Source organism: Eucyclogobius newberryi, unplaced genomic scaffold (genome assembly GCF_026437365.1).
Source record: "Eucyclogobius newberryi isolate DKJ021-1_F unplaced genomic scaffold, fEucNew1.0.hap1 SCAF_2, whole genome shotgun sequence".
Classification (NCBI taxonomy): domain Eukaryota; kingdom Metazoa; phylum Chordata; class Actinopteri; order Gobiiformes; family Gobiidae; genus Eucyclogobius; species Eucyclogobius newberryi.
This window is the reverse complement of record NW_027315834.1, coordinates 21,086,189-21,110,616: the sequence shown is the minus strand read 5'-3', so window position 1 is coordinate 21,110,616 and position 24,428 is coordinate 21,086,189. Positions and strand designations below refer to the sequence as shown.

Sequence of the window (24,428 nt, the reverse complement as noted above, 5' to 3'; positions counted from 1 at the left end):
TAGCAGGAGTAAGTATGCATGACCCATGCCTTCGGCCAGGGGCGACGGGGCACCAAACATGCGGGCGCATGCCCTGCTGGGGCTCGGGCCTAAATAGACATCAACATGAAAACAATGGAAACACAATTATGACACCGATACATTGAAATAAGAGTCCCATTGAGTCCAGAGTCTGTTAAATTTGTCCAAAATTGAGTCCGAATGTTCGTTTTTAAATTTTTCGGATGTCCGGTACAATGTCAGTCCAGTCCTTGATCGTTGGAAATGTCTGTGTCATCCACCTCTTTGTGATGGCCTTTTTTCCTGCCGCCAAAAGTACATTCCAAAGGTATCCCTTCATTATGTCCATGGGAGGAGTTTTGAGGCCCAAGTTCTTAGTTCTAAAATTGAAAGGGATGGCAGTGTCAAAAACAGTCTGCAGTGCATTGTGATCTTCAGTCCAATAGTTCGGAGCCATAGAACACTCCCAAAACACGTGATATGGTTTGCCTCCTAGCTGCCACCATTTCTCCAACAGTTAGCGTTACCCTGAGGATATTTGTTTTTCCGCATGTTTAGCTTCCGACAGCTTTAGTTTGTCCTGTAAATAATAATAAAAAATGTGTGCCTTTTTTTCTTTTTGGCTGAGGTGACAGCAGTTACCCTGCTCCTCCAAACTGCCTCTGCTGGGTCCCAGAAAATGGGTATAGACATTTCACCATTATTGTTTTCCTCAAAATACATCTTAATGTCCTTTGTCATAATTTTTACAAAATGTGGGTCATTGAGTAGACTAACATTAAATCTCTGAAGTTCCAGATCTACAGTGGTTGAACATGTAAGTTCCAGTCACCACAATGGCTCGCAATCAGATCCACAACTACAGTATGGAAAGTGAGGTCGCTTCCTGGTGGAGCATATTCATTTATCAAAGTAACACACTTCCATTAATAGTTCCTTTGACCAGTGCAAATCCACCATCTTTATCTTTATGTTCAAAAAAATTCTGCTTGAGAACAATGCCCACACCCCTCTTTGTCATTTTCAACGTATCTTTCAAAATTTACCATCAAATACACACTTTAACTTGGGGGGATTCCAGAAACTGTTCGCTCCCAATGCCATATTCGTGTATGAACTGTCTATGTGGCGTAAACATTATTTTCAGGCTTTTTCATTGGTACAGGAAATACAATGTTAGGAAATACTCCATTACAAGGACATTTTCACATTATAATATGAAAAGCCCAATTTGTAGGATCCTATATAAATCCATCAGTAACTCTACTCTGCTTGAGTTGATCAAGCAGAAATAACCCCTTAATTAATTCAATTCAACAACATTTATTTTTGGAAAGCCCACAACAGCAGTGACTATGGAAACAGATTAAACAATGTTCATAGGAATTCAACAATGTCCCAGCATCCCCTGTCCTTAGACCCTCCTTCTCGGCAGGGAAAAGGTGGAAACCTTGAGGAGTTCCACAGTGACGAGAGATCTGACTCTCTCGGATGGACACAGACAGAATGTGAAGCTCGACTATGGTGCTGGAACCACTAAGGAGGAGAACCAGTTCTTCGAGGCAGATGAAGAACCGTTTATCTGGAGTAGAGACCGTTTCTCCAGGCAGTTGAGGAGCATCCAGTTCCACATCTTATTATCATATCTATAATTACAGATTATATTCTTATTATGATAAATTGCTTATATTCAATATACCTATTTACTGTATTTCTGGGCATTATAACACTGAAGTCGAAATCTAACTAGCTCTTTCTATGGGAGCATGAGCTGCACACTACAATCAACACAAGACATCCTGAGTGGATTCAGGTGGTTTGGGCCACAAGTTTTTAATTTATTCCCCTCTGATCAGTAGCAGAAGAACATTAGTTACACAGACTTCCCAGCAAACTGAATTAACATCACAACGATTGAAGTCCAGTTTTACAGCGGGGCACACAATCTCATTAGTTTATTTTATAACTTTTAGATAATAGTCTTGTTTTGTCACATATGCTCATGTCTAACCAGGAACTAACATTAACATCCATCAATTCCATACATTTTAGCAAAATGAGTAACATGTTGTACACAATTTTGAAGTTGAAGTATTTAGAAAATACTTCAGTAGGCCTAGTCAAAGTTTTTTGGTAAAATTTGTAACTTCAAATTCAAACTAATAATGAGTAGAAGTTTTCCAATCTACAAATCTATTTTTCTTGTTTTTGTGGTCTTATCTTTTGAAAATACCAGATTTGGGGCATTATACAAATAGTTTGTCCTTTAGATTGATTGATTGATTGATTGATTGATTTAAAGGGACAGTGCACATTAATGAACATACATACGTTACTAAAACGGTTTCAGTATAATTTTATTGTATTTAGTTGTTTTAAACATTCATATCCTTTGAGCTCTGGCCAATCAGAGTAGGCAATGTAGCGATGTGTCTGTGTGTTTGAGACAGAGGAGAGAGAACTGTGCTTTGGGAGATTAGGACTTGTACTGTACTCTAATCTTGAAATTGTAACAAACGCATTGCAGAAATTGAGTAGTAAACAAGAAAGGATATGCTAGTGAGTGGTATTAAAATTAGAACTCTAATTAGAAATTAGTTCTAATTTTGAGTGAAGGTTCCGTGAAAAAATATTAAAAGCCGGCTCAGTAGCGCCACCTCAAAAATCGATTAGCCAATTGGAGCACGACGCCAAAAAAAGTCGCAATGAAAATATGACGCTCACTCCAAAAAATAGTTCATGGGAGGACATGTAAAAAATTATACTATGACCTCGCCCTAAGTTATACAGGGATAAGATAAGATAAGATATTCCTTTATTGTCCCACATGGGGAAATTTCATTGATGCAACACAGGTAGATACAGAGGTAGACACAGAAGAAAAGAACAGATCAATTATAGGAAGTTTGAAAAACATTCTCAGTAGAAGATCTCTGAAGATGAAGGAGTCGGCGATATTAGATCAAACACTATCAAAAAACTATTTTCTCATATTGACCGACCTTGATTCATTCTTTAGTATTTAACAAGCAACAGAAGTAGCTTTCCTTTTGATTTAAGATCTTCAATAATGACCTTTTTCTCTGGTGTTATGTTGGACATGCATCTTTTGGCAAACAAGAGCAATGTCTCATTTGCATTATCAAATGTAAGGCTCTTAAAAGTCTACCATGTTAAGCTCTGCAATGGGTGGAGTCATTTTGATGGTGCCCCAATCAACGTTGCTGAGTCTAAAAGCCTCAGTCATGGTGCGAACCCTCTTGAAAATCTTCTGGACCCTTGGTATCTTTGGATTACCTCATCTGGCCCTTTCACTGTGATAAAAAAAGAAACACATACATAAAAACTTGCAAGACATTTGTGTTTGACTGCAAAACCAAATTCAACTTAAACATTTTTACAATATAGCTTCATTAAGATTTTACAGCATCTACTTGATCTGTTAAACACTAGTCTGAGTCTAAATGTTATTCTCAATTTTACACAAATTACTTCTGTTAATCAATATCTGCAGATATCAACTTTGAATTATGTAGAAAAAGCTTCAGTTGTAGTCATCTGGATATTGTTTTTTAATTTACATCTTTATTTTTGTTTTAATTTACGTGGTCTAAATACGTTACTGATACTGTTTACACAAAAACACAATACTGTACACTATACTCTACAGTAAAACAATATGATAATAATTCGGGCATTTTTAAAGTTGACTTACTATGTCACATTACTGTGTCATTGGCTCCTTGCAAGATTACCATTAACAAAACCATATTTCAAGTGCTCTAAAATTATGTCTGTGCAGTTATTTTTTAACATGTATATTGCAGTCACAAAGTCATACATACATGATTTACATTGTTGTATTCTACTAATGTACTGTGAATTGTATATATGTTTTGATTTTGTAATGTTCCTAATTTTTTCTTTTCTCTTGTGGATTTTCAGTACAACAGAGGCTGTTACACAAGCAACAGATCTTTGGAATTCTAGGAATCTAGAAAGGAAGATGTCTATAGAAGACCTGTTCTTAGGATTGTCTCATGCCGTTCAACTGTAGGTGTCTCATGCCACTCATACAGAAACATGTTTGCAGAGGAAGGTCAGTCATTGTCAAGGGTACAATCACGTCACTGTGAATCATCAAGACTACTTTGACTACAGGGACACACACTCAGAACTTGGAGAGACTTTGGGGTGTTTGCAAGACAACAATCTGGAGATTGTATGATCTGGAAAGTATATTAAAAGACTTTTTTTCTCTCTCTCTCTCTTGCTCGCTCGCTTCTATTTTATGCTAGCTTAGTAACTTTTATTAAATATAAAATTTGATATTTATATCTGTATATCAGATCTATGCCGGCAGCTGATACGGTGGTTCCCGTGGGTCAAACTACAGCCCATTACACATGAAAAAGATAACTTTTCTCATTGGTATTTCCCTGTATAAATAAATAAAATGAAATAAGCAACTAATTTGCCACTTACTATTATGTTAATTAGCATCTAGTTAGATGTTCATAAGTGTACCCTAAAACAAAGTGTTACCCTAAATAGCCCACTTTATAAGGCATATGCTAAAGCCTTATAAATAAGCCTTATTAACTAAAATCCCCGCCGAAGTGCAAGAGGATAAAAGAGTGCTTCAGTGGATCTATTTCACAAGGCGTGACCTGCCTCTTTCCGGTTCTAATCAGCTACAGGTACTTTAGACAGGTCTGTCACAGCCAGGGCCGGCCCAGCCTATAAGCGAACTAAGCAGCCGCGTAGGGCCCCGAGGCGTTAAAAGGGCCCCCAATCTGGCAACTCGTCTTATGCGAAGTGCAAGCGCAGCGTGCGCCACTAGTGTAGTAGCGCTGCTGGCGCGGCAGCGCACACAGAGGTAACATGACGCACAAACCGCATTTATTTGTAATGACAATCTGGCAACCAAGACACCAAACCTGCGCTGATTGGTCAACTTCATTGTGCGCGAGGAGCTCGAGAGCAAAACATAAACACAACAGAACGTGGTCCTTATGTCCAGAGGAATATATCCCCCCGATGCCGAAAAACGAAAGAAGAAACTTCTTGATGATGTAAAGAAACTGCAAACTCAACAACACTTTCCAGGTATTGAACTTATCTTACAAAGAGACGGTTAATGCTGCTGTTTGAAACAACACGAGTCTGTCACGTTAGTTCGCTCAGGCTGGAGGCGACGAGAGCTCTGCCCCGCACATAATAATGTGTCTGAATGAAAGATAATAAGCTTAACATTTACACCAGCCCCGTAGTGTTAGCTGCAGGTGAGGCCGGTGAGAGGCGTCTGTGCCCCGGGTCACTAAGAGGCGGAGATCCGGACGAGCGCCGTCTCGTCCAGAACCTCTGATGTGAGACTTTGGAGTGCACAGTGTGCGGCCCCTGTCCCGGGCCCCTGTCCCGGGCCCCTGTGCAGCCTCAGTTAGAGATGAGCGGTTTGAGTTTGCGTCCCTCTCTCTCACATCACCATGTGTGAGATCAATCGTGACTCGTGATGTCTGTTTTACTTTGACTTCTTAAAGTGGAATAAGAGGAACGTAAAGGTTTATGGACGTAAGGTCCATCAGCCAATCACATCGCAGCATTGTTTCATGCAGGAGTCCAGTGTGATGTTCTGATCAGAACAAACATTTATATTGTAATTAACTTTTAATTGAACAATAAAACATTTCAATTTATTTAAAAAGCATCATTAGACTATTTGTTATAAATTATAATAAATTGATAGTGAAACAAAACCAGACACATTAAAATTACATCTGTTATAGAATAATACTATATATTTTTGTATAAAAGTGGCAAAGTTGCAGAAACGCAGTCGCTTCACTTCTCGTTCTGTTCATTCTCTGGGAATGTTTGCACTGTGTAGTTTTATCAGTGTTATCAAGCAATGCTTATGCCATTTGTTTAATTTAATATAACTTGTTTTGTCACTTTGGCAAGAAGGAACAGTTGGGAGCAGTAAAAGATAAATTAGTAAGGATAACTATTACTTTTACATTTTCAGTTAAAATGAATCAATTTGACCATAATTACTTTTCATAGCCAATATTGTATTGAGTAATTAAGTACCATAATGTATTAATAACTGGCTTTAGTCATTTTCTCCTGGCACAGTTTCATCACATCATCATTTTATAGCATTACAACCTCAACATTTTACTCTTACTTTAGCCGGCTGGACCACATTAAAATGCAGCAGAAGACCCAAAAAAGGTCTGAAAATCTCTGGCCCCCAGACCAGTGCCAATGTGCTAATGTGGCTGTAGACCCTTAACGCCCACAAATACGCCCAAAAACATATCTGGGACGTGTGTTATTTGTACAGGGAGTAGAGGTGATGTCAGCGGAATACCAAGTTGCATTGTGGGATTTAAGTTATCAATATTTGAGCTTGTGAGGTACTGAGAATAAACTAACTGGCAAACGGATGCCCTGGAGTTCTGGTGCGCTTTGTTTGCGTTGAAGAAAGTTCCCATATGTGAATTGTTCACTGACAATGGCAATAAAACTGATTCTGATGACGTGGTGAGGGGCCCCCAAATATGTTTTCGCTTAGGGCCCCCTGAAGGCTTGGGCCGGCCCTGGTCACAGCGGCAGTGCGCGCACAATGGACATGCGCAATTTTGACGCACTTTGTTGAACAGTTTGGTTTGAGTTGGTCTGGAACGTCATTAGTGTGGCACTGTGAAAGGTTTTGTAGTTAATGCAGTTTTCGAACTTGGACAAACTAAATGGAAATCAGCTTTGTTAATAGAGTAAGTTCCACTTTTCTATTTTCCCACAGAGTTGCGCTTCGCACCTGATTATGTTTCAATTTGTTAACGGGTCTGATTTTGAATGTTTTGAAGAATGGCCAAGTTCACGAGAACAGGGAGGAGCGCCCTGACATGTCTGTTCTCCTTCCTGGTCCTGAGCATCGTGCGGCTGACGGTAAGGGACAGCCGCGTGGATCCCGTCACTAGCGCGGGCGCACAACTGAACCACACGGAGACGTTTCACCGGTTCAACGTGGACTGCTCTGCAATATACGACATGGACCCTGTGGAAGTGGGAAGAGCTTTGGCTCTAAGAAAACAAGTTGTGGAGGAGTTGGACGAGAGTCTGGTTAATCTCACGTCAAACTGCGGCGTTTTTCTCGCGTCTAGAGGCTATAACGACGTATGCATGTCACAGGAGGAGAAACACTTCCCATTGGCTTATTCGTTAGTTGTCCATAAAGACGCAGGGATGGTGGAGAGACTTATCAAAACTTTATATACTCAAAGTAATATTTTCTGTATTCACTATGATGCAAAGTCGTCAGATAAGTTCCGTTCAGCAATGGAAAGCTTGGCCCAGTGTTTGCCAAATGTCTTCATTGCTTCAAAAAGAGAATCGGTCTTCTATGCCAGCATTTCTCGACTAAAGGCAGATATGCATTGTATATCAGACCTTTTGAAATCAGAAGTTAAGTGGAAGTACATTATCAATCTTTGTGGACAGGACCTCCCCCTCAGATCCAATATTGAATTAGTGTCCGAACTAATTAAATTAAATGGTGGAAACATGTTAGAGACGAGCAGACCTACTCATTCAAAGAGTGAAAGATACAAGTACCACCATGAGATTAGAGAGGCCAACTTTGAATACCAAAAAATACCTGTCAGAACAGACAAAGAGAAGGAACCTCCTCCTCATGGGATTGAAATGTTTACTGGCAGCGCTTACTTTGTCTTGTCAAGGGAATTTGTGGAGTATATGCAATCCTCTGATGTGGTGAAAGATTTTCTAGCATGGTCTGAGGACACTTACTCCCCAGACGAATACTTCTGGGCGACCCTTGTGCGTTTGCCAGGTGTACCAGGCGAGGTTTCCAGGTCGCAGCCGGATGTCACTGATCTGATGAGCAAAACGAGACTGGTCAAGTGGTCATACCTTGAGGACAGCTTGTACCCGCAATGCACCGGTGACCACAGACGCAGCGTTTGCATCTATGGTGTGGGGGAAATGCGCTGGCTTCTCAACTACGGTCACTGGTTTGCTAACAAATTTGACCCCAAAATAGATCCTGTTATTATTCAGTGCCTCGAGGAGAATCTACAGAAAAAGCAAAAGTTATTTCAGTCTCTTGCTTCCTCTGTGTGTTACTGAGAAAGGGGTTTTTAAATTAGTTAGCTTTATTTGTTTTGTTTTTAAAGGTGAAATTAGTTGTGAAAATGTGAAATGTATAAGACACTGAAATGTATGTGGCTGCATATCATTATGCATATATATCGAAATATATTTTATCTCAAGGAACTTCCTCGAATAAAATGATGGTTCAATAAATAATGGAATTAAAATGTCTTTATTAATAACTGCAACTTGGCTACAGCTTAGCTCATTGTTTATAGAACACTCCTGACAGATTAAACATTTTAGTTTAGTTAAGCTCTGTTTAGTTAAGTTAGTGTTTGTTCTGTGAACTAAAAAAACACCCTTCAGATGCATGTCCAGTGGAAAATCAAAACTGAAGTTTGTAAAGTTTTCCATGTTCAAAAGGTAATGAGGCTAAAGCCCAATCTTGATATTTTAGCCATCCCAGACTTTAGTGCATTCAGTTTTTATACATGTTCTATTGTAGTTTAAAGCTATACAGGCTGCTTTGTTCCACCTCAGCTGGAGCTCATCAAGATATTTCTTTCTGCAGTTGCTAAGTTGTTCTAACTGTAGTCTAGTTGAGAAACTAATTCTACCACAAATTCAGTGGATCAGGTTGTCAGGTATCGAGAGCATCTTCTTACTGTGGCTAAAGATCTTCCCATATCCTCAACCATAAATTGTAGAAAAATATTCAGTTGTAGTCATCTGGTTTTTACTCTAATCCAAGAGTCATTCTCAATCTGCAAATCGAGTCTGAATAGGCCCTGCCCACCAAGCGGGACCTCCTGATAAAAGGAGTTTATAGTTTCACTTGAGACTGCTCTTCTTTGTATCCTACAGCCCTCTAATGGACTATCAGCTCGAGCTATAAAAATGTAATACATGATGTGGTAAAAGGTCTGCAGACACAGAGAGAATCTGTGTCAAACTTCAAGGTCACTGAGGCTGCTCTAATCGGGGATGGCGCAATATGTTACTATCCCAGCAACACTCCAAAGAGTGTGCACCTTGAAGACTACACTACATTGAGAACTTCTAACTATTCCAGAAAGGAGAAGACCTGCTGTTTAAGAGAAATGGAGAGAGGGTGCAGACAGAGAACCTGCTCTGAGGCATTGGACTGGGCCTGGACAGGGTCCTGAAAAGGATATTTAGAGAAGAGAGGAATGAGAGAATAATTCCTCCTCCATCGTTTTTAGAGATTAATGATCTTTTACATGTTTGTTTTTATCAAACCACCGGCTGGTCCTGCAGTTGTTTGGAGGAGACACATGATAAACCATCACTCTTGTAAAATGTTTCATGCTCCAATGTAAATGATTTGTTGAACTCTGTTTCATCTAGTGTTTTGAATGTTCTGGACACCATTGCCCCTATAAAGGCTAAAATGGTTAAAAATAAGCAGAAGGAGCCGTGGAGAAATGGTGATTCGGTCAGGGCAGAGAAAAGGGAGTGCCGCAGGGCCGAACGGAAATGGCCCAAGTCAAAGCTCCAGGTTCAAAAAGAGACTTACAGAGAGAGGTTGTAATTGTTTAACCTCATGTTAATGTAGAACTCGGGAAGAACATTTTTCTGAAATAATCGGAAGCTGCAGTAACAACTCGCGTGTCCTGTTTGCCACAGTAAACAGATCAACAAACCCTCCAGCTCAGCTGCCGTTAGAACTAATTCCCACATCCTAGTGTAATGACTGGCATTATTCTTTAATGACAAAGTTCAGGGCTTTAAAAATGCTTTAGATCTCACTATGCAAAAAATAACCCTAAAACCACCTAGACACTAGAGCCAACTCATTTTGCACCTTTCTTCACTGCATTGGATCGAGTACACTTCATTGCTTTATTTTTGTGACAGAATCTTGTCCTTATGATGAACCAGTTTTTGTCTCAAAGTAAACACAAAGAAAAGAAAATGGAATTTAAGTTTTCGTGTCTGTCCAGAAACATAAGGGATAGAGACTACATTTCTTCTTGGCTCTGTTTCCTTTCATCCTGCTTTTTGGTTATCTTCCCTTTGTCAACCAATTTATGGTCCAGATAGACTTCCAAGAGCTTAGTTCTGTTACCTGCTCTACGAGGCTTAGTTATTTATTAACTACTGTATCTTTGGGTCATGTTTAAGAGACTTGTTTGAACCATCACACTTTTTATGTGTTTAATTTAATATTAATTAATTTAATATACTTTATCTGTATTATCTAAATCCCATGCTTTACAGTGTTTACTGGTAGTTCTTTGTTAAATTATGACTCAATACTTACATGGAGCAGAAAGCCTTTATACATTGACTAGGTCATATAATTATTATTATGAGTTTGAGGAAAATAAACACATTTCTAGTAACACTGAGATGGAGGGGATATGATTTTATTTATTTTCTACAGCAGGTTCAGCAGCCTCTCAACCCTTTAAACCTCATGCTTACAGTATATACATACAGTATTTTTTTTCAAGGTGTGTTCACTTTAAAGCTACAGTTGATTCCAGTGTAATCAGGTGTTAGTTGAGCAATAGGAAGCACACCTAAGCCAAACATTGACATCATGCAGTTATGTCAATGCTTGGTAAGTTGTGGTATGTTGCCAAATAGGGCTTTGAAACTGAAAATTATATATATAGTCAGACCAAATATATTTAATTTTTTATTTGTAAATTCAAATGTTTTATGCATGCCGTTTTGATATATTTTTCTATGGTTATTATTCGTCGTTGCATGTTACCGCTTAATGCTAAAGTAAGTTAGTTTTTGAATCCTGTTCATTGATAATGGCAATAACCTCCTTTCTGATTTTTACTACTAAAAATGTCATAGCAAAAATACGTATATGTGGGGAAACTAAAAGAAACTAAACATGTATTCAAAAACATTGAAATGGTTAATTACATCACATTGTTACTTACTTACTTAAGTGTAATGCAGATAAACAAATCCTGAACATTTCAAGTAATTGTTAATATATAGATTGAGAAGTCAATCGAACTTGTGCAAATAGAGGAGAACAATAGAGTAGAGAGAACAAACTGTTCTCTCTTTGTCGCTCTCTCTCTTATCAATCTAAGCTGCCACAAACTATTTGTTCATGTTGGCTATTTGAAAAAGTGCTCTATACGACAGGTTAAACTACATTATTTTTCTGGTTGGGCATTAGCAGCAGATGTGACCTAGACAAAAGCCCCAAAAAATATCTAACAACCATATTTTAAATAAGGGCCAAAATCCATAAAAATTACACAATAGTTAAGATTTGACAAATAACAATATTTATGGTTATAATGAGTAGACTGGAAAAAGGGATTCTGTTTGCCTATATTTTGTAGATTTTCTATCAAGAGTCAAATACAGTACAGATCTTCAAATCTTCACTTTGTCATGCTATTGACAATCACGTTGTACCTTGAAGCAGGCTGACTCTAGTCATTAAGTGGAGCATATGCAGATCAGGAAGATAAATTGACTCAGGATTCCTAGAGAAGCATGCCATTTATTCATCAGCATTCTCATGGGTGATTTTTAAAAAAAATAATATTTGAATCATTTGTCATTTCCGGTATTCTGATGCATTTTCAATTTAACATGGTTCCACATTATTTGAACAGTATTATAGGCAAATTATTTTCCATGAATTGTGAAGCAAGGGTCAGATTTTGAGTGCGTTTATGGTGTATGTTGGTGCAAGAGATATAAGCGGCCCCCAGCCCCAGGTCGAGGTTATGAGAGGCTCCAGAAAACAGCTTCAAACTCTTATGTTGGGACGTCTGAACTCATGTTGTGTACTCATACCAATAACCTATGATGTAACCTTGTCTGTTAACAAGTTTGATTTAGTGTGGTTTGTATCAGTTGATGAGGACGATTCTCTCTCTGGTCTGGACACAGCCCACCATATGATCTGTAAAGCTCATTTCAGGCTCAAATACATCAAAATGTTGCACTATAGTTGTAGCTTGTTCTATTCATATGTTTTCTTTAATTTACATGGACTTTTTACTTGCTTATTTATCAAATCTTATAATGGAAATATAATGAATCCCGGTGTACTCTTTTTGGCCCTTGATTCCATATAAGTCGTCCAATGTGCTCACCATGAACTGATGCCAACTTGAATACATAAACACTGTTTGGTGGTTGGGCAATGCCAGACACTTCCTCAAATATAATTCAGTTCAGACGATAGCTTTCTATAAATATGCAAAACTGTAATATTAACTTCAGTGCGGATACTCTAAAGGCCAGTGTGTCTATGTTAATTTCACTACTACATCTGTGGAAACCATTTACTTTAAGATATTATTACCTCGGACTTTTTGGACATCAGCTCTTTCTAATTTTGACATTTCTAAATGCACTAGAACTATTACATTTATTTGTAATGATGATGTGTGACAATAATTGAACTCCTAATAATTTCCTCGGTAGAACAAGCATTGTGAGTCTACTGATTTCACAGTGGCTATTAGTTTGTCCAAGCTATGGGTCCAAGCAGTTTGCAGTAGCGACGTGCAACCACATGAAGGCGCTGTTGTTATTTGTTAGATGAGCTGCCATGGTCTATGGCCATTCCTGTTTTTTTGTGTCTTTTTTCTGTTTGTATCAAAGCTGTCAAAACTTGTCATTGTATCAGTGACAGCTTTGAGACGGGAGGGAGGAGGGCTGTAAAGAGAGGGGAAGTGGGAAGATAGAGGGAAAAATGTTGTTGAAGCTGTGATACTTGACAGAAGTTATTACATTGTCACATCCCTTTGACATGCTGTATGTGTAAAGTTGTAACTTTTGCTTTTCCTTTGTCTTCATTCATTCTTAATAAATTTTTCAAAATGTTATTGTTGCTAATATTTGCCTAAGTTAACCATTTGGTCTCTATACAATTATGCTTTGTCAGGGATCCTTAAGATGCACCTAATACATACTGCAGACTGCTGCATCGTCTGCTTCTGCTCATGGTTTACAGTTTTCACGTATCATTTTATAGCAACCATCACTCTCGTAAACCTTGAGAAGGCTGTTGAAGCTCCAAATCAATCTGATAGTGATCCACTGGATTGCCTAAATATGCTTCGAAATCTCTTTCAGGAGAGAAACTTGCAGCTTCAATTTGTTGTGAAGAATTCTTGCCCCATATTGTCACTTTGATTGAATACTGAATGGTGGATATTTTCAAGATGTTTTTTGGATGTATCATTATTATAAGTATAATTATAATAATAATAATTATTATTAGTAGTAGTAGTAGTAGTAGAAGTAGTAGTAGTAGTAGTAGTAGTAGTAGTAGTAATAGTAGTAGTAGTAGTAGTAGTAGTAGTAGTAGTAGTAGTAGTAGTAGTAGTAGTAATAATAGTAGTAGTAGTAGTAGTAGTAGTAGTAGTAGTAGTAGTAGTAGTAGTAAGTAGTAACCAACAGGTTAGAATAATCGTTAGACATCTACACATTTGCAAAATGAAATAAACCAAAATATGTCAATGCATGTGAGATATATTATTATATGCAACGGTTTAAAACCTGAGAAAATGCATCATGAGTTTGGGCTATTTTTTGTACCCACATTGGTGTTTGTTTGGCAACAATATTATATGTGTTGTGATGGGGGATGGGAAGCAAGTGGGTGATTTATAACCGCGACACCAGGTCTCTTCTCTCCTCCCAGAGAAGCCCTGCAAACACATCCATTACCAAAGTACTGATGTTAATGGCATTGTGTTGTGCGTCTGCTCTGGTCCTCAGTATGCACCATGTATGCGTCAGTGTGTGAGAGCGGATTGTGATAACCAGATGCTTGGTGAACGGGAGGTGAAGGTTGCCAGGGCCGGAGTTCCCTCTCCATGTGTAGGCTAAGTACATGCTGTATGTGTAAGCAATGGTGTGTTTGTATAGGGACCCACTGCTGATTGTTTATGGAGTACAGACTAATTTCCAATAACCTGCCCACTTCTCTCTTTCCACCTTGTGAGACATGCTCTGCTGGAAATGGCCGGCTTCAGATAAAGAACAATAAAAAAGAAGTAAGGAAAATACTCCAGAGAGAAAACACAGGGAGAAATAAATATATATAAGAGAGGATGGAGCACTTCTCTGTAATGGACTGTCCGGGGCTCACACCACATCCCCCTCAGCATGTGAGTGTGTGTCTGAAGGTGTGTGCGCACATTAGGCTGTACATTAAAACCAGTCAGGGGGGAAATGACTGCAGACCTGGACCACAACGAGTCCACCTGGTCCACAGTGAGAGGGGATAAAGAGGGGAACAAAGGGAGGAGGGTTTAGCCCAAAAGAGACACAGGGCGACTCAAAATCATAAATCTGGTGTCAGCCCTAAATTTGTACTCAATAAAAAAAATTCAAAAAAATTGTGATCCAAATAATAGGCTACAGGTAACTGAATAAAACATATTTTGAGAAACGTCTAGACCTATAGCTTGAGTGTAACAGTAACACATAAAATGAGTTTAAAATCTGATTAATCTCATCGGGAGTGTTGGAGAAAATGTTTTGAACTTTACTACTAAATACGACCATTATTATTATTATTAATAATAATAATAATAATATCAAATAACTAAACCACTTAGTTATTGTCTTAAGAAAGTTTCCTAGTTACATTACTTTAGGATTACTTTATTTACTTAATGTTGTATAGAAAGTGCATTAAATATGCACTTTCGTTTTGTTTTTTTACATCCAAACAGAGGTAAACAACAAAAAAGTTGTGTAAATAGTTTCAAATGGTATATCATACACAATAGAAATGGGCTACAATTTGCTAACATTTGCCTTTGAGGATTTTATATCTGACATCAGAATCATTTATTTTTTTAGTAGCTGTAATTTAATGACAAAGTATTTCACACAAATGTTACTTAAAATTGCAATTTGAGTACATTATTAAGTATTAGAACTAAGTTACACCCAACACTCGTACAAGCTGGCCCCTTTCCAGGGTGAACCCACCTTTAGCCCAAAGTCACTGGCATAGGCTCCAGTCCCCCGAAACCCCGAAAGATATAGTCCAATATTTTGTTTTGAATTGTTAATTTCTAAGGTGACTGTGTTAGATTTTCATCCCTTTAAAACTCATGGATTGGACCAAAAGGAAAATATTTCAACCGTAATAGCATAACATATTTTTATTATTGTTATCAAAATGTACTTCAATATAAATCAAATATGACGTTTCAACTACAGTTAAAATTATGAAACTGTGCAACGCCTTAATCAAAGGTTGTTATTTCCAGTGAGCACACTGTAGTGTTTTAATAAAAACAGACATGTCTTAAGAGTTGTAAGAGGTTTTTATTACCAGTGCTATATACATAGAAATTATACACACATCCCCCTTCTATTTTAATTGAACACACACTCCATCATACGCGCGCACACGCACACACTCACGCACACTCACGCACGCACGCACGCACGCACGCACGCACGCACGCACGCACGCACGCACACACACACACACACACACACACACACACACACACACTCAAACATAATTGTACCTGCATCAGAAAGATCTGATACAACGCCCAACCAATAAAAAATGGCCTCAGTTGGTCTTATCAAGTAGAGCCAGCTCATGAGAGAGTGTTAGATGAAATACCTTTTCAGCTGACATTACAAAGCAAAATAAAAATGTAATATAAATGTTTGGTACATATTATAAATGGTTTATCTTTATTATTTTTGGCTTGTGTGGATCTATTTGTTTACTGTACTCTGAAGAAAATACTGTGGCCCTTTACAGTAGCCTCATTAAAAGTTTAAAATTTTAACCCCTGACACATTCAACCCTGAAACATTTGAGTAATCTATGTGAACAATTTTGCAAATAAAGTGTCTGATGATCGCAGCAGTACAAAGATTTCCATCTGAAGTTTAGATAGAATGCTGTTTAACGCATGGCCACTAGATGGCAATGAGTGCTTCAGTGCAGTCTGTGGAAATGTCACAGATGTTGTCTGCCCCCTCTTTTGTTTTCTCTCTTTAGAGGAAAGAGACCTCAGCTGTTGAAGGAGATTCTCCATTATAGGTTCAATGTTCTTTTGAAAATCATTTCCATTAAAACATGTTTTTTAAAAGGGACAGTAACAAAAGGAAGGTCAGGTGAAGCAGCGCGCAGAGCGCAGCTATCAGGGCCGCCTGGAAGGGTGTGAGATTTATGTGTGCCACAGTCACTGAGTACAAGTGTTTTTATAATTGTGTCCGTGTTTTGAATAATAGCACATACATTTTTTTTATTAAAGCTTTGATCAAGAATGCATTTAGTGCATTACCCGAGCAAAGACAAAGGGCTTGTGTAAGACCACGTCAATGCCAAACATGTGTATGTCCAGTGAATAAAAAAAGAAACCTCTCAATTGACCTAAACCAGAACATGTCTACAGTGTTTGTCTGTTTTAATTGCCACATTGGTGTTTAGTTATTAAAGCAAGTATTCTGGTTCTGAGTTTGTGATGAGTGTTGAGAGTTGTACCTTAGCAATAATGAAGGAGCTGTAAGAACAGAAAATCGTGCTTTCAATTTGTATTTGAATATTTTCATAAAGCTCAGGAAAAAAAGATGAGTAAAGATGTCCCCTTTGGCATTCTCTCTCTACTTTGTGACCACAGATGCAACCAGGGCACTTTGCTGGATGGAGTTGCAGAAATATTTGTTGGATTTCATGTCCAGTAATCCACGAGGTCAAAGACTTTTCCCAAAAAGCTGCTCTGACCCATTTGAAGTTGAGTCCAAACGTGAGCATTGACAATCAGTCCTTTGTAGAAGTCTCAACATTACTCCAGAATATGGATTTAGTATAAGTACATCTCCTGAATTACACGAGGCCCCTCCAGTCCACTACCAGGCTGCAGTTTCTCCCATGTCCTGGCCTTGGTGGGACATGGGGGCGCTGTAGCTGGAGTTATTGGCTAAAGAGAAAGGGGGGCTGGGTCCGCCTCCGTAGGCCTCTCCTGGAACAGTCTGTAAACCAGGCTCTGGACTGGGCGTCTCTGCGTGGGAGATCATGTCCGTGAACCTTTGATCATCTGTGGGGTGGTGGCCCGAGCCCTCCATGGGGCCTGGTCCAGAGGCTAACATGTACGGGGATTCTGCAGGGGACTGGGCTTGAGATGAAGGAGGGCCGTGTGGGAAGAAATCAAAGTTATTCCCTGCACCATAGTAGTCTCCTTGATACTCTGTGAAGAAACACAAGCACGTGTCAGTCATACATCCACTGGTCCTTGTAAATGAAACAGCACATAGACTGATAATTAAAACTATCATAGGAACATGCTGTAACACTGCTACCTTACTGCTGAAATCACTCATGTCCTATTTCTATCTCGATTTGACTGAAAATACAACTCCATTCCCCAGTTTCACAATTTTGCACCCCATATTTATCTAGCTTGTTTCAAGGTGTGGAAACTTCTCTTGTGGATGTACAGAATCAGAACTGAACAGTATTATTTTTTTGCTTGGTTGCCTTTTTTAAAAAAATAATTATATTCTCATATGCTATAACATAATAAACACAAAAAAATATAATTTAAAAACACGTGAAGTTTAATACGTTCATGTTAAGTTCATACATTCATGTGAATTTAACTCTCAGGCTAGAGCAACATTTGATACATATTACATAGGTTCTATTGCGTGGAATTACAATTTAACACATTGTTTTGTAATTACTCTTTGCTTTCTTCTTTTGAGATTAAACATTCAACAAAAAAATAATGTGCATGATTTGGTCCCATGCTCCCTCCCACTTCCTTCTGTTAACCTTGGTCAGGCCTTTTTCTGTGGCTCAGTGGAGAAGCATTCGCTGTCACAAACCTGAAAGTTTTAGGCCGCTCCGGTGCTAACCAGTCTGAGTCTTGTGTCATTGTCTGTTGTTGTGTTCCAGCTCTCTGTTTATAGACGCCATTTGAGGCACTTTTTACCGTTAAATGAATAAACAAATATTTTTAATTGGGCAACGGTGCTAATTTTTCATCCCTCTGAAACCCCTGGATATGTGTGTGAGCTGGTGGTCAAAGAGGTTGCTGAAAAACAGTTGTATCTTGAAGAGGTGTCGAATAAACCAGGCACAATAATATAATTAGATAATTATAACCTTAGAATTATATAACTAATTCTATTGTACTTAGTGACATTTATTGAGCAACACAATTGACACAACTGATTTTGACAATATCTTTAGCAATGTTTACTTATTTAAAAAGGGAAAGAAATACAGTTCGTTAGTTAGTTAGTTTAGTAAGAAATTATTTTGTGCAATGAATCAGCGTGAACACATACTTGTTGGAAGTTGTGTTAATAGGGAAACATCACGAGATAATTTCAGGAGTTGTCCAATCATGTGGTGAACCGTGTAACTAGGCTTGATACCTTTTAAATGCAATGGCAATAGATTACAATTGTTTAATCTATTCAGGCATATGTTGAGATGAGATTATATAAAATGAGACAACTCGTGTCAAAGAGTAATTTCTCTTAATAAATAAATGTCAAATAATGTTGACTTGAATACCATATTGTTTTATACTATTTTGAGTCTCAGATATTATAAATAAAACCACTTTTGGTTATACATAGGTTTATTTATTTATTTTTGAAAACAACATTTTCCTACCTCCATAATAGCTGTAAGTCCCAGGTCCCAAGATGTCTGCGTCCTCTATCCTCCCACCCAGGGGCCTCATTCGCCTGGGGCCCCGGAAAAACGCATGCCTCCGAGCCCCCAAGGCACTCAGCTGCTTCATTCTCCGCTCTTTCGATCTTCTGTTTTGAAACCAAACCTGCAAACAATGCAAAAGTAAGTAAGCAAGTCAGTCAATCAAATATAATATTGTGATTTTTTTATTGGAGTATTTAAATCCAGAGAAAATAAATTCATTCATTTGAAATGAATTTATTAAGAGGAATTACCCCATGAGGTTTTTTAAGGGGGCAAAAAACTGAAATTAAGCATCTGTAATAGATTATGTGTGGATCTTATTTTATTCCAAACTATTTCTTGGTGTCTGAGGGGCTTCGCCTGTAGAATGATGGGATTACTGTATTAGGTAGAATATAAAAGTTCAAATAGATGCTGTAATCGCAGCGTAAACAGGCTTATCACAAATGTGAATAAAACTCTTTTAAAAGGAACAAAGCTGTATTTTTTGCACCACATGGAAGAATTTATGTGCATTGTAAATACATTACACTTCAGCTTCAGCTTGCTGCATAATGATGCATGTTCACACTATAGCCCAGGCTACACCAAAGGCATGTATCCCACTGTGCTGTAGATTTATGAAAAACATACACAGACAACAACAGCACAAAACACCTATAAACCACTCAGCAGCGCTCTCTGTACTCAGGCAGCATGGCGACACCTGCTTATGAGAGAACAATTGTCTAACTGTAGGCTACATTTTTATGGAAATGCTTTGGCTCCCCTCGAGAGAGCATTGCTTAGGGATTACACACTCAAGCGTCTGGAAGCACCTCACGGGGTTTCCTGCATCCACAGCAGTGGTATTTCACAAAGACTGCCTTCATTTTGGCCCAGCCTTATTTAGCGGTGGAGTAGCAGATGGAGGGGTGGGCATCTGATATATTGATTGATTGACTGATTGGTGCATGAACTGATGAGGCAGAGTGGATGCACCTCAGGCAGGGGGTTGGTTAGTATTTAGGGGGGCCAAGACTGAATCATCACTCCGAGGGGGAAGGGGGGGGGACTGTAAGTGAGTAAGAGAAGAGAGGTGGGAAAAGGGGAGGGTGTTATGCAAATCTGTGAAATCAGCGATAATTACAGTGAGTGCACAAAAAGCCACATCACAGTTGGGAGAGCGGGTGCTAATCATCCCGACACAGTCTGAACCAAACACCAGCAGCTCTGTTAGTCTGAGCATTGACGCGATGTGTTTGAGAGAATAGAAAGGCAGTGGTCACTTGGTTAAGGCGTAAACACTGAAGCCCAAGGCAAAACACAACAGATCCTCTACTCACTAAATGTTGTGCATGTCATTGGATTAGCTTGATATCAGAGGGAAATTATGCACATCTCAGATCAACAGTCACTTATGTGTTTGGCATTAAGCCACTACGGAAATTAAAATAAAATACAATAATATTACAAACTATTGCATGCATATCATAAACAGTTGGAACGACGACGTGTTTGTGACGTGGCCACTATGATTCTGATAAACGTTTGATTCCGTAAAAAAACTAAAACTAAAATACAAAGCACGTTTTCGCTTCGAGGGTCCGAGGCGCTCACCTGGATCACGCGCATGTTGAGGCCCGTTTCCTGTGCGAGCTGCTCGCGTATGTGGCGCGTGGGTTTCGGCGTGGCCACGAAGGCGGCCTTAAGCGTCTCGAGCTGCTTGGCCTTGATGGTTGTCCGCGGACCGCGCCGCTTTGTTCCAGAACTCTGCTCTTCGTTTTCGATGTTGTTGGTCTCTTTGTCCGAGGACGTGGAGTTGTCCGTTTCTTTGATGTCATCTTGAATTGGATCCACAAGATCCGGTGATAAACTTCTATCCGTGCACGAAGACACTGTGAACACAAGCACACAAGAATCACGAGACGCACACCAAACATAACTGATCAATACAAAAAGTAAATAAAAAAAAAATAATTAGTTATCTTATTAATTGGGATGATTAAAATGTGTGATCAAATTATAGACTTTGGGATATGTTGCGTCATTGGTAATACAATAAAATAAAGGAAAACATAGCAGGAAACGGCTCTGGGAAACTTTTATGCAAGCTCTTTATTTGGCTAAGACCCGCTTAACAGACTAGCAACAACAAATTAAGAGTTGAGTGTATTGAGGGGGGAAATATCAATTAATTGTTGGCTTTTGTAACGTTGTGTTAATAAAATGGCAGAATTTGCAGAGGGCCTCGCCTTGTCTAACAATTTCGTTTACTACCCAGCTTCAATTCATTAACTGTATCCATGGCTCAATTTTTATTTGTTGTATAGGTAATAAAACGTGTGTGTGTGTGTTTTTTTTTTTTTTAACTGAAACGTAAAATCTCCCAATTTATACCTGAATTAAGGCTGACCTCCTTGATAGCTCCGGAAGTCAGATAATCTTCTTTGCACACAAACTTGTTTTCATCGATGACATATAGCTCCTCTCCCGTGGACAGCTGCTTGTTGCAAACCATGCACGTGAAGCAGTTCAGGTGAAACACTTTGCTTCGCGCTTTACGCACAAGGTCGTTTGGCGAGATTCCCTGCAGACAACCTGCGCACTTTGTCCCGAAGCGCCTGCCGGGAAAAAGACAACAGCATTAAGCTAGTTACTGTTCACCACGGCCAAATATATAATATGAAATAATAGAAATAAAATAATATAAGATAATATAATATAAAATTGTATTATATTTGTTATTACCCAAAATTGCAATAATTGTACATGGAAAACATTTATTAATTATCCAAGATGTTCATGGAAAACTAATAGCCAAGCTTTTTTGATGGAGATGTTTTAACAATAACCCCACGCTAAACGAATTAGTGACAATCAACATATTGTAGCTACGGATATATTATGGGATTAGGCAGAGCAGGAGCATCTAGGCGCGTGAAAATCTGCTCATAATCCATATTCAGTCTTTTTAAGTGGCGGGTACACACTCAAGTCTGGGGCGCACAAACTGTGCTCCTCATTGGCGAAGCATGAGAGGTTTGTGATGGATCCAGATGAATGTCCAGTGTGCGGTTACAGGAGCTGAGGCTCACAGCTGGACTTGGCTGTGACCACAGGGCGCTGCTTAAGCATCAGGTGAACGCAAGCGTTGCTTTTGTGCGCTATTGTCTTTACTCTAATGTGAGCTTGTCATCACAATTGCTTTGCTATCACTCTACTGTCCCTTTTCACATGCATGTTTCTATCCTCCCATAGGGCCTCACGGTACTTACACAACAAATGGACACATGTAGGCGATTAGCTTACTGTTTTGCCCTGCTAATGTGTCACAATTGAGACCCAGAGCTGGATGGGACTTAAAGCTAAAATAAGGGCCAGAGTAATGGATGTCCCAACAAAGCCTTTGCGCATAATGTCAGCCCAAGCTGAAACATCTGAAAACACCAATATAATATGGCCACAAATTCTTTTCACATTTTGCTTTTTCTTTGGCCATATTGAGTTGAGTATTGGTTGTGTTGATTGGGCTTAATTATTACACTTGAAATAGAGAATATAGAACCGAAGAGCAACAATCTATCTTACCAGCGCGCAAAGAGGCCTAAAACCAATTGTCCACACTTGCTTTAGTCTGGTTTGAACTTCTTTTAAACTGATAGCCCATACTGTGAATTTAAATATTTGAGCCATTACTTGCTTTTAATCAAGCACTCCTACAACAGAATAATATTCAATCAAATAGTAACTTAAGACTGTGTCTGACAATAAAAAGTTAAAAGCAATGCACAAAAAGGATTCGCAACTTCAAAACTGAGTTACCTGAAGAAGTCCATTTTACAGTAAAGCTTGCCGTCCCTGGAGAAGCATTTTTCCGTCAGGTTGGTGTTGCACTCGCAACACTGCACGCACTTGGCATGCCAAGCTCTGTCCAGCACATTAAGGAGAAAACGGTCCAGGATGGGCCGCTCGCAGCCGGCACAATGGACCATCATGACCCCGGCCTGCAGGACGCCGATGACAGCGCTGCTCGGACTGGCACCAGCTGGATCTCCGCGGAACAACGTTTTGGCGCTGATACCTGGTCTGCTACTCAAGAAACGAGACCCGCCGAGCAAGAGCGGTGTCAACTCGTGGAGGCGTAAATAGTCCGGTCCGTGAAAGTCCGTGTCTTACCACTTGTCAAGATCCTCTGAGAAAGTAGAAAGAAGATACGAGCGGCTCAGAAAAATGGCACCGCACATGTTTTCCCGTTTACTTTGAAAGAATGCTTTCATTGGATCATGTCTTCGTGGTTTGACCACCTTTTTGTTTAGACTCCTCACATTTCCCAACGTGGTTCTCGGCGTCGCCACTTTCTTGCGCATCACTGTGCCAGAGTTATTACGGTGTGAGGAGGCCTCACACTGGGTGACGTCCTGCTTAATTCTCTAGCAACACGAGCCAATCAGAGCACAGTTGTCATGGTTACGCGCTCCCAGCCTCCGCGTGGACCCGAGTCCGAATCTCCTCCCCTGAAAATATGGCTGTGGACTCAAAGTAGAGCTCAGACGCTATTAAGGGTGGCAATAGTGCAATCGTAATACACGTGGACAGGCCACACAAAAACAGAAGGACACAACAGGACTGTCGCACTTATTTCGCTGAATTAAAACAAGCAGGACAGGGCTCGTGCTGCAGCTTGGGGCCCCGCTGGCAGGTGAGCCGGGGGGCGGGGGGCTTTTCTCATGCAGAAAGCTTTTTTGCGGGAAATGCAATGGATTAGTTGCAGCTCATCAATAGGGTGAGCCCGCTCACCCGGTGCTTTAACACAGTGGCCACCAATCGAAAGAAATTTCAATATTTACCAACTGCCCCGTTTTGTTAGTTGCTGTTAAGCAAACAAGCACGGGGCTAATTTATGTCGTGGCCGAGCCGGGGACGTGTGGAAGCATTAACTGACCATTTAATGCTTCATTTAAATGACATCAGGTGTGAAACGTGGCTCATTTGAGTGAGACGCTCAAGATAACATTTGGAGGACAATGAAGCTTAAGAAACAAAAGATAACAACATGCCGTTTCAACTGTTGCAAACTTGACAAATGCATTATTAGAATAGTTGTTCTAAAATTGTTTCTAGATGTTAAATAAAATATAATCTAACACTGTCATAATCAACCTTTAACATTGTGGTATGTAAAACCCCAAAAGTAACCTTCTTGTGGATTGAGCTGTTGTAACACATGTGATCTGGGTTCATGCTTTTTTATGACAGATAGATACATCCTGGGGAGGACAGGTAAAGGCTAGAAATTTCAGATCTTGTGTCCAATTCAAAGCCTGAAGCCCCAAAGCAAGAGTGAGACAACCCAAGGTATAAAAATAATACAGTGGGAATATAACCCTGTGGAAGCGCCAGTGTCCCATTACCCTGTTTAAATTAAGTCATGTCTCTTTGTGGCCAGACATAAAAGAGCCAGTTTGCTTTGATTTTGCTCTGCTGCTTGCACCAAAGCCACAGCAAAAACTCACCTGTGAAGATGACTATAGGAGCTGTCCATGGTGCTAAAAGCTGTAAGCACAGAGGACCAAGGACAGCACCAGGCGGGTGAGTTTGAATAAGAATCATAATCACAGAAAGTATTATATTCTGTAAACACAATCTTTAA

The 24,428-nt window shown here is 39.4% G+C and overlaps 2 protein-coding genes across 2 annotated transcripts; one reads left to right on the top strand and one right to left on the bottom strand.

Moving 5' to 3' along the window:
* Nucleotides 1-6,870: 6,870 nt before the first annotated feature.
* LOC140368035 (beta-1,3-galactosyl-O-glycosyl-glycoprotein beta-1,6-N-acetylglucosaminyltransferase 4-like) lies at nucleotides 6,871-8,188 on the top strand. The gene has a single exon (XM_072454877.1). It carries the CDS (start codon nucleotides 6,871-6,873, stop codon nucleotides 8,149-8,151), a length of 1,281 nt encoding a protein of 426 aa, XP_072310978.1. The 3' UTR covers nucleotides 8,152-8,188.
* A 7,372-nt stretch (nucleotides 8,189-15,560) lies between these two features.
* On the bottom strand, nucleotides 15,561-23,171 carry lhx5 (LIM homeobox 5). The gene is made up of 5 exons (XM_072454366.1): nucleotides 22,601-23,171; nucleotides 21,176-21,399; nucleotides 20,396-20,673; nucleotides 18,752-18,917; nucleotides 15,561-17,312 (listed from the first exon to the last, which is right to left on the bottom strand). The coding sequence occupies exons 1-5, from the start codon at nucleotides 22,771-22,773 to the stop codon at nucleotides 16,975-16,977; spliced, it is 1,179 nt and encodes a 392-aa protein (XP_072310467.1). The 5' UTR covers nucleotides 22,774-23,171; the 3' UTR covers nucleotides 15,561-16,974.
* Nucleotides 23,172-24,428: the final 1,257 nt, after the last annotated feature.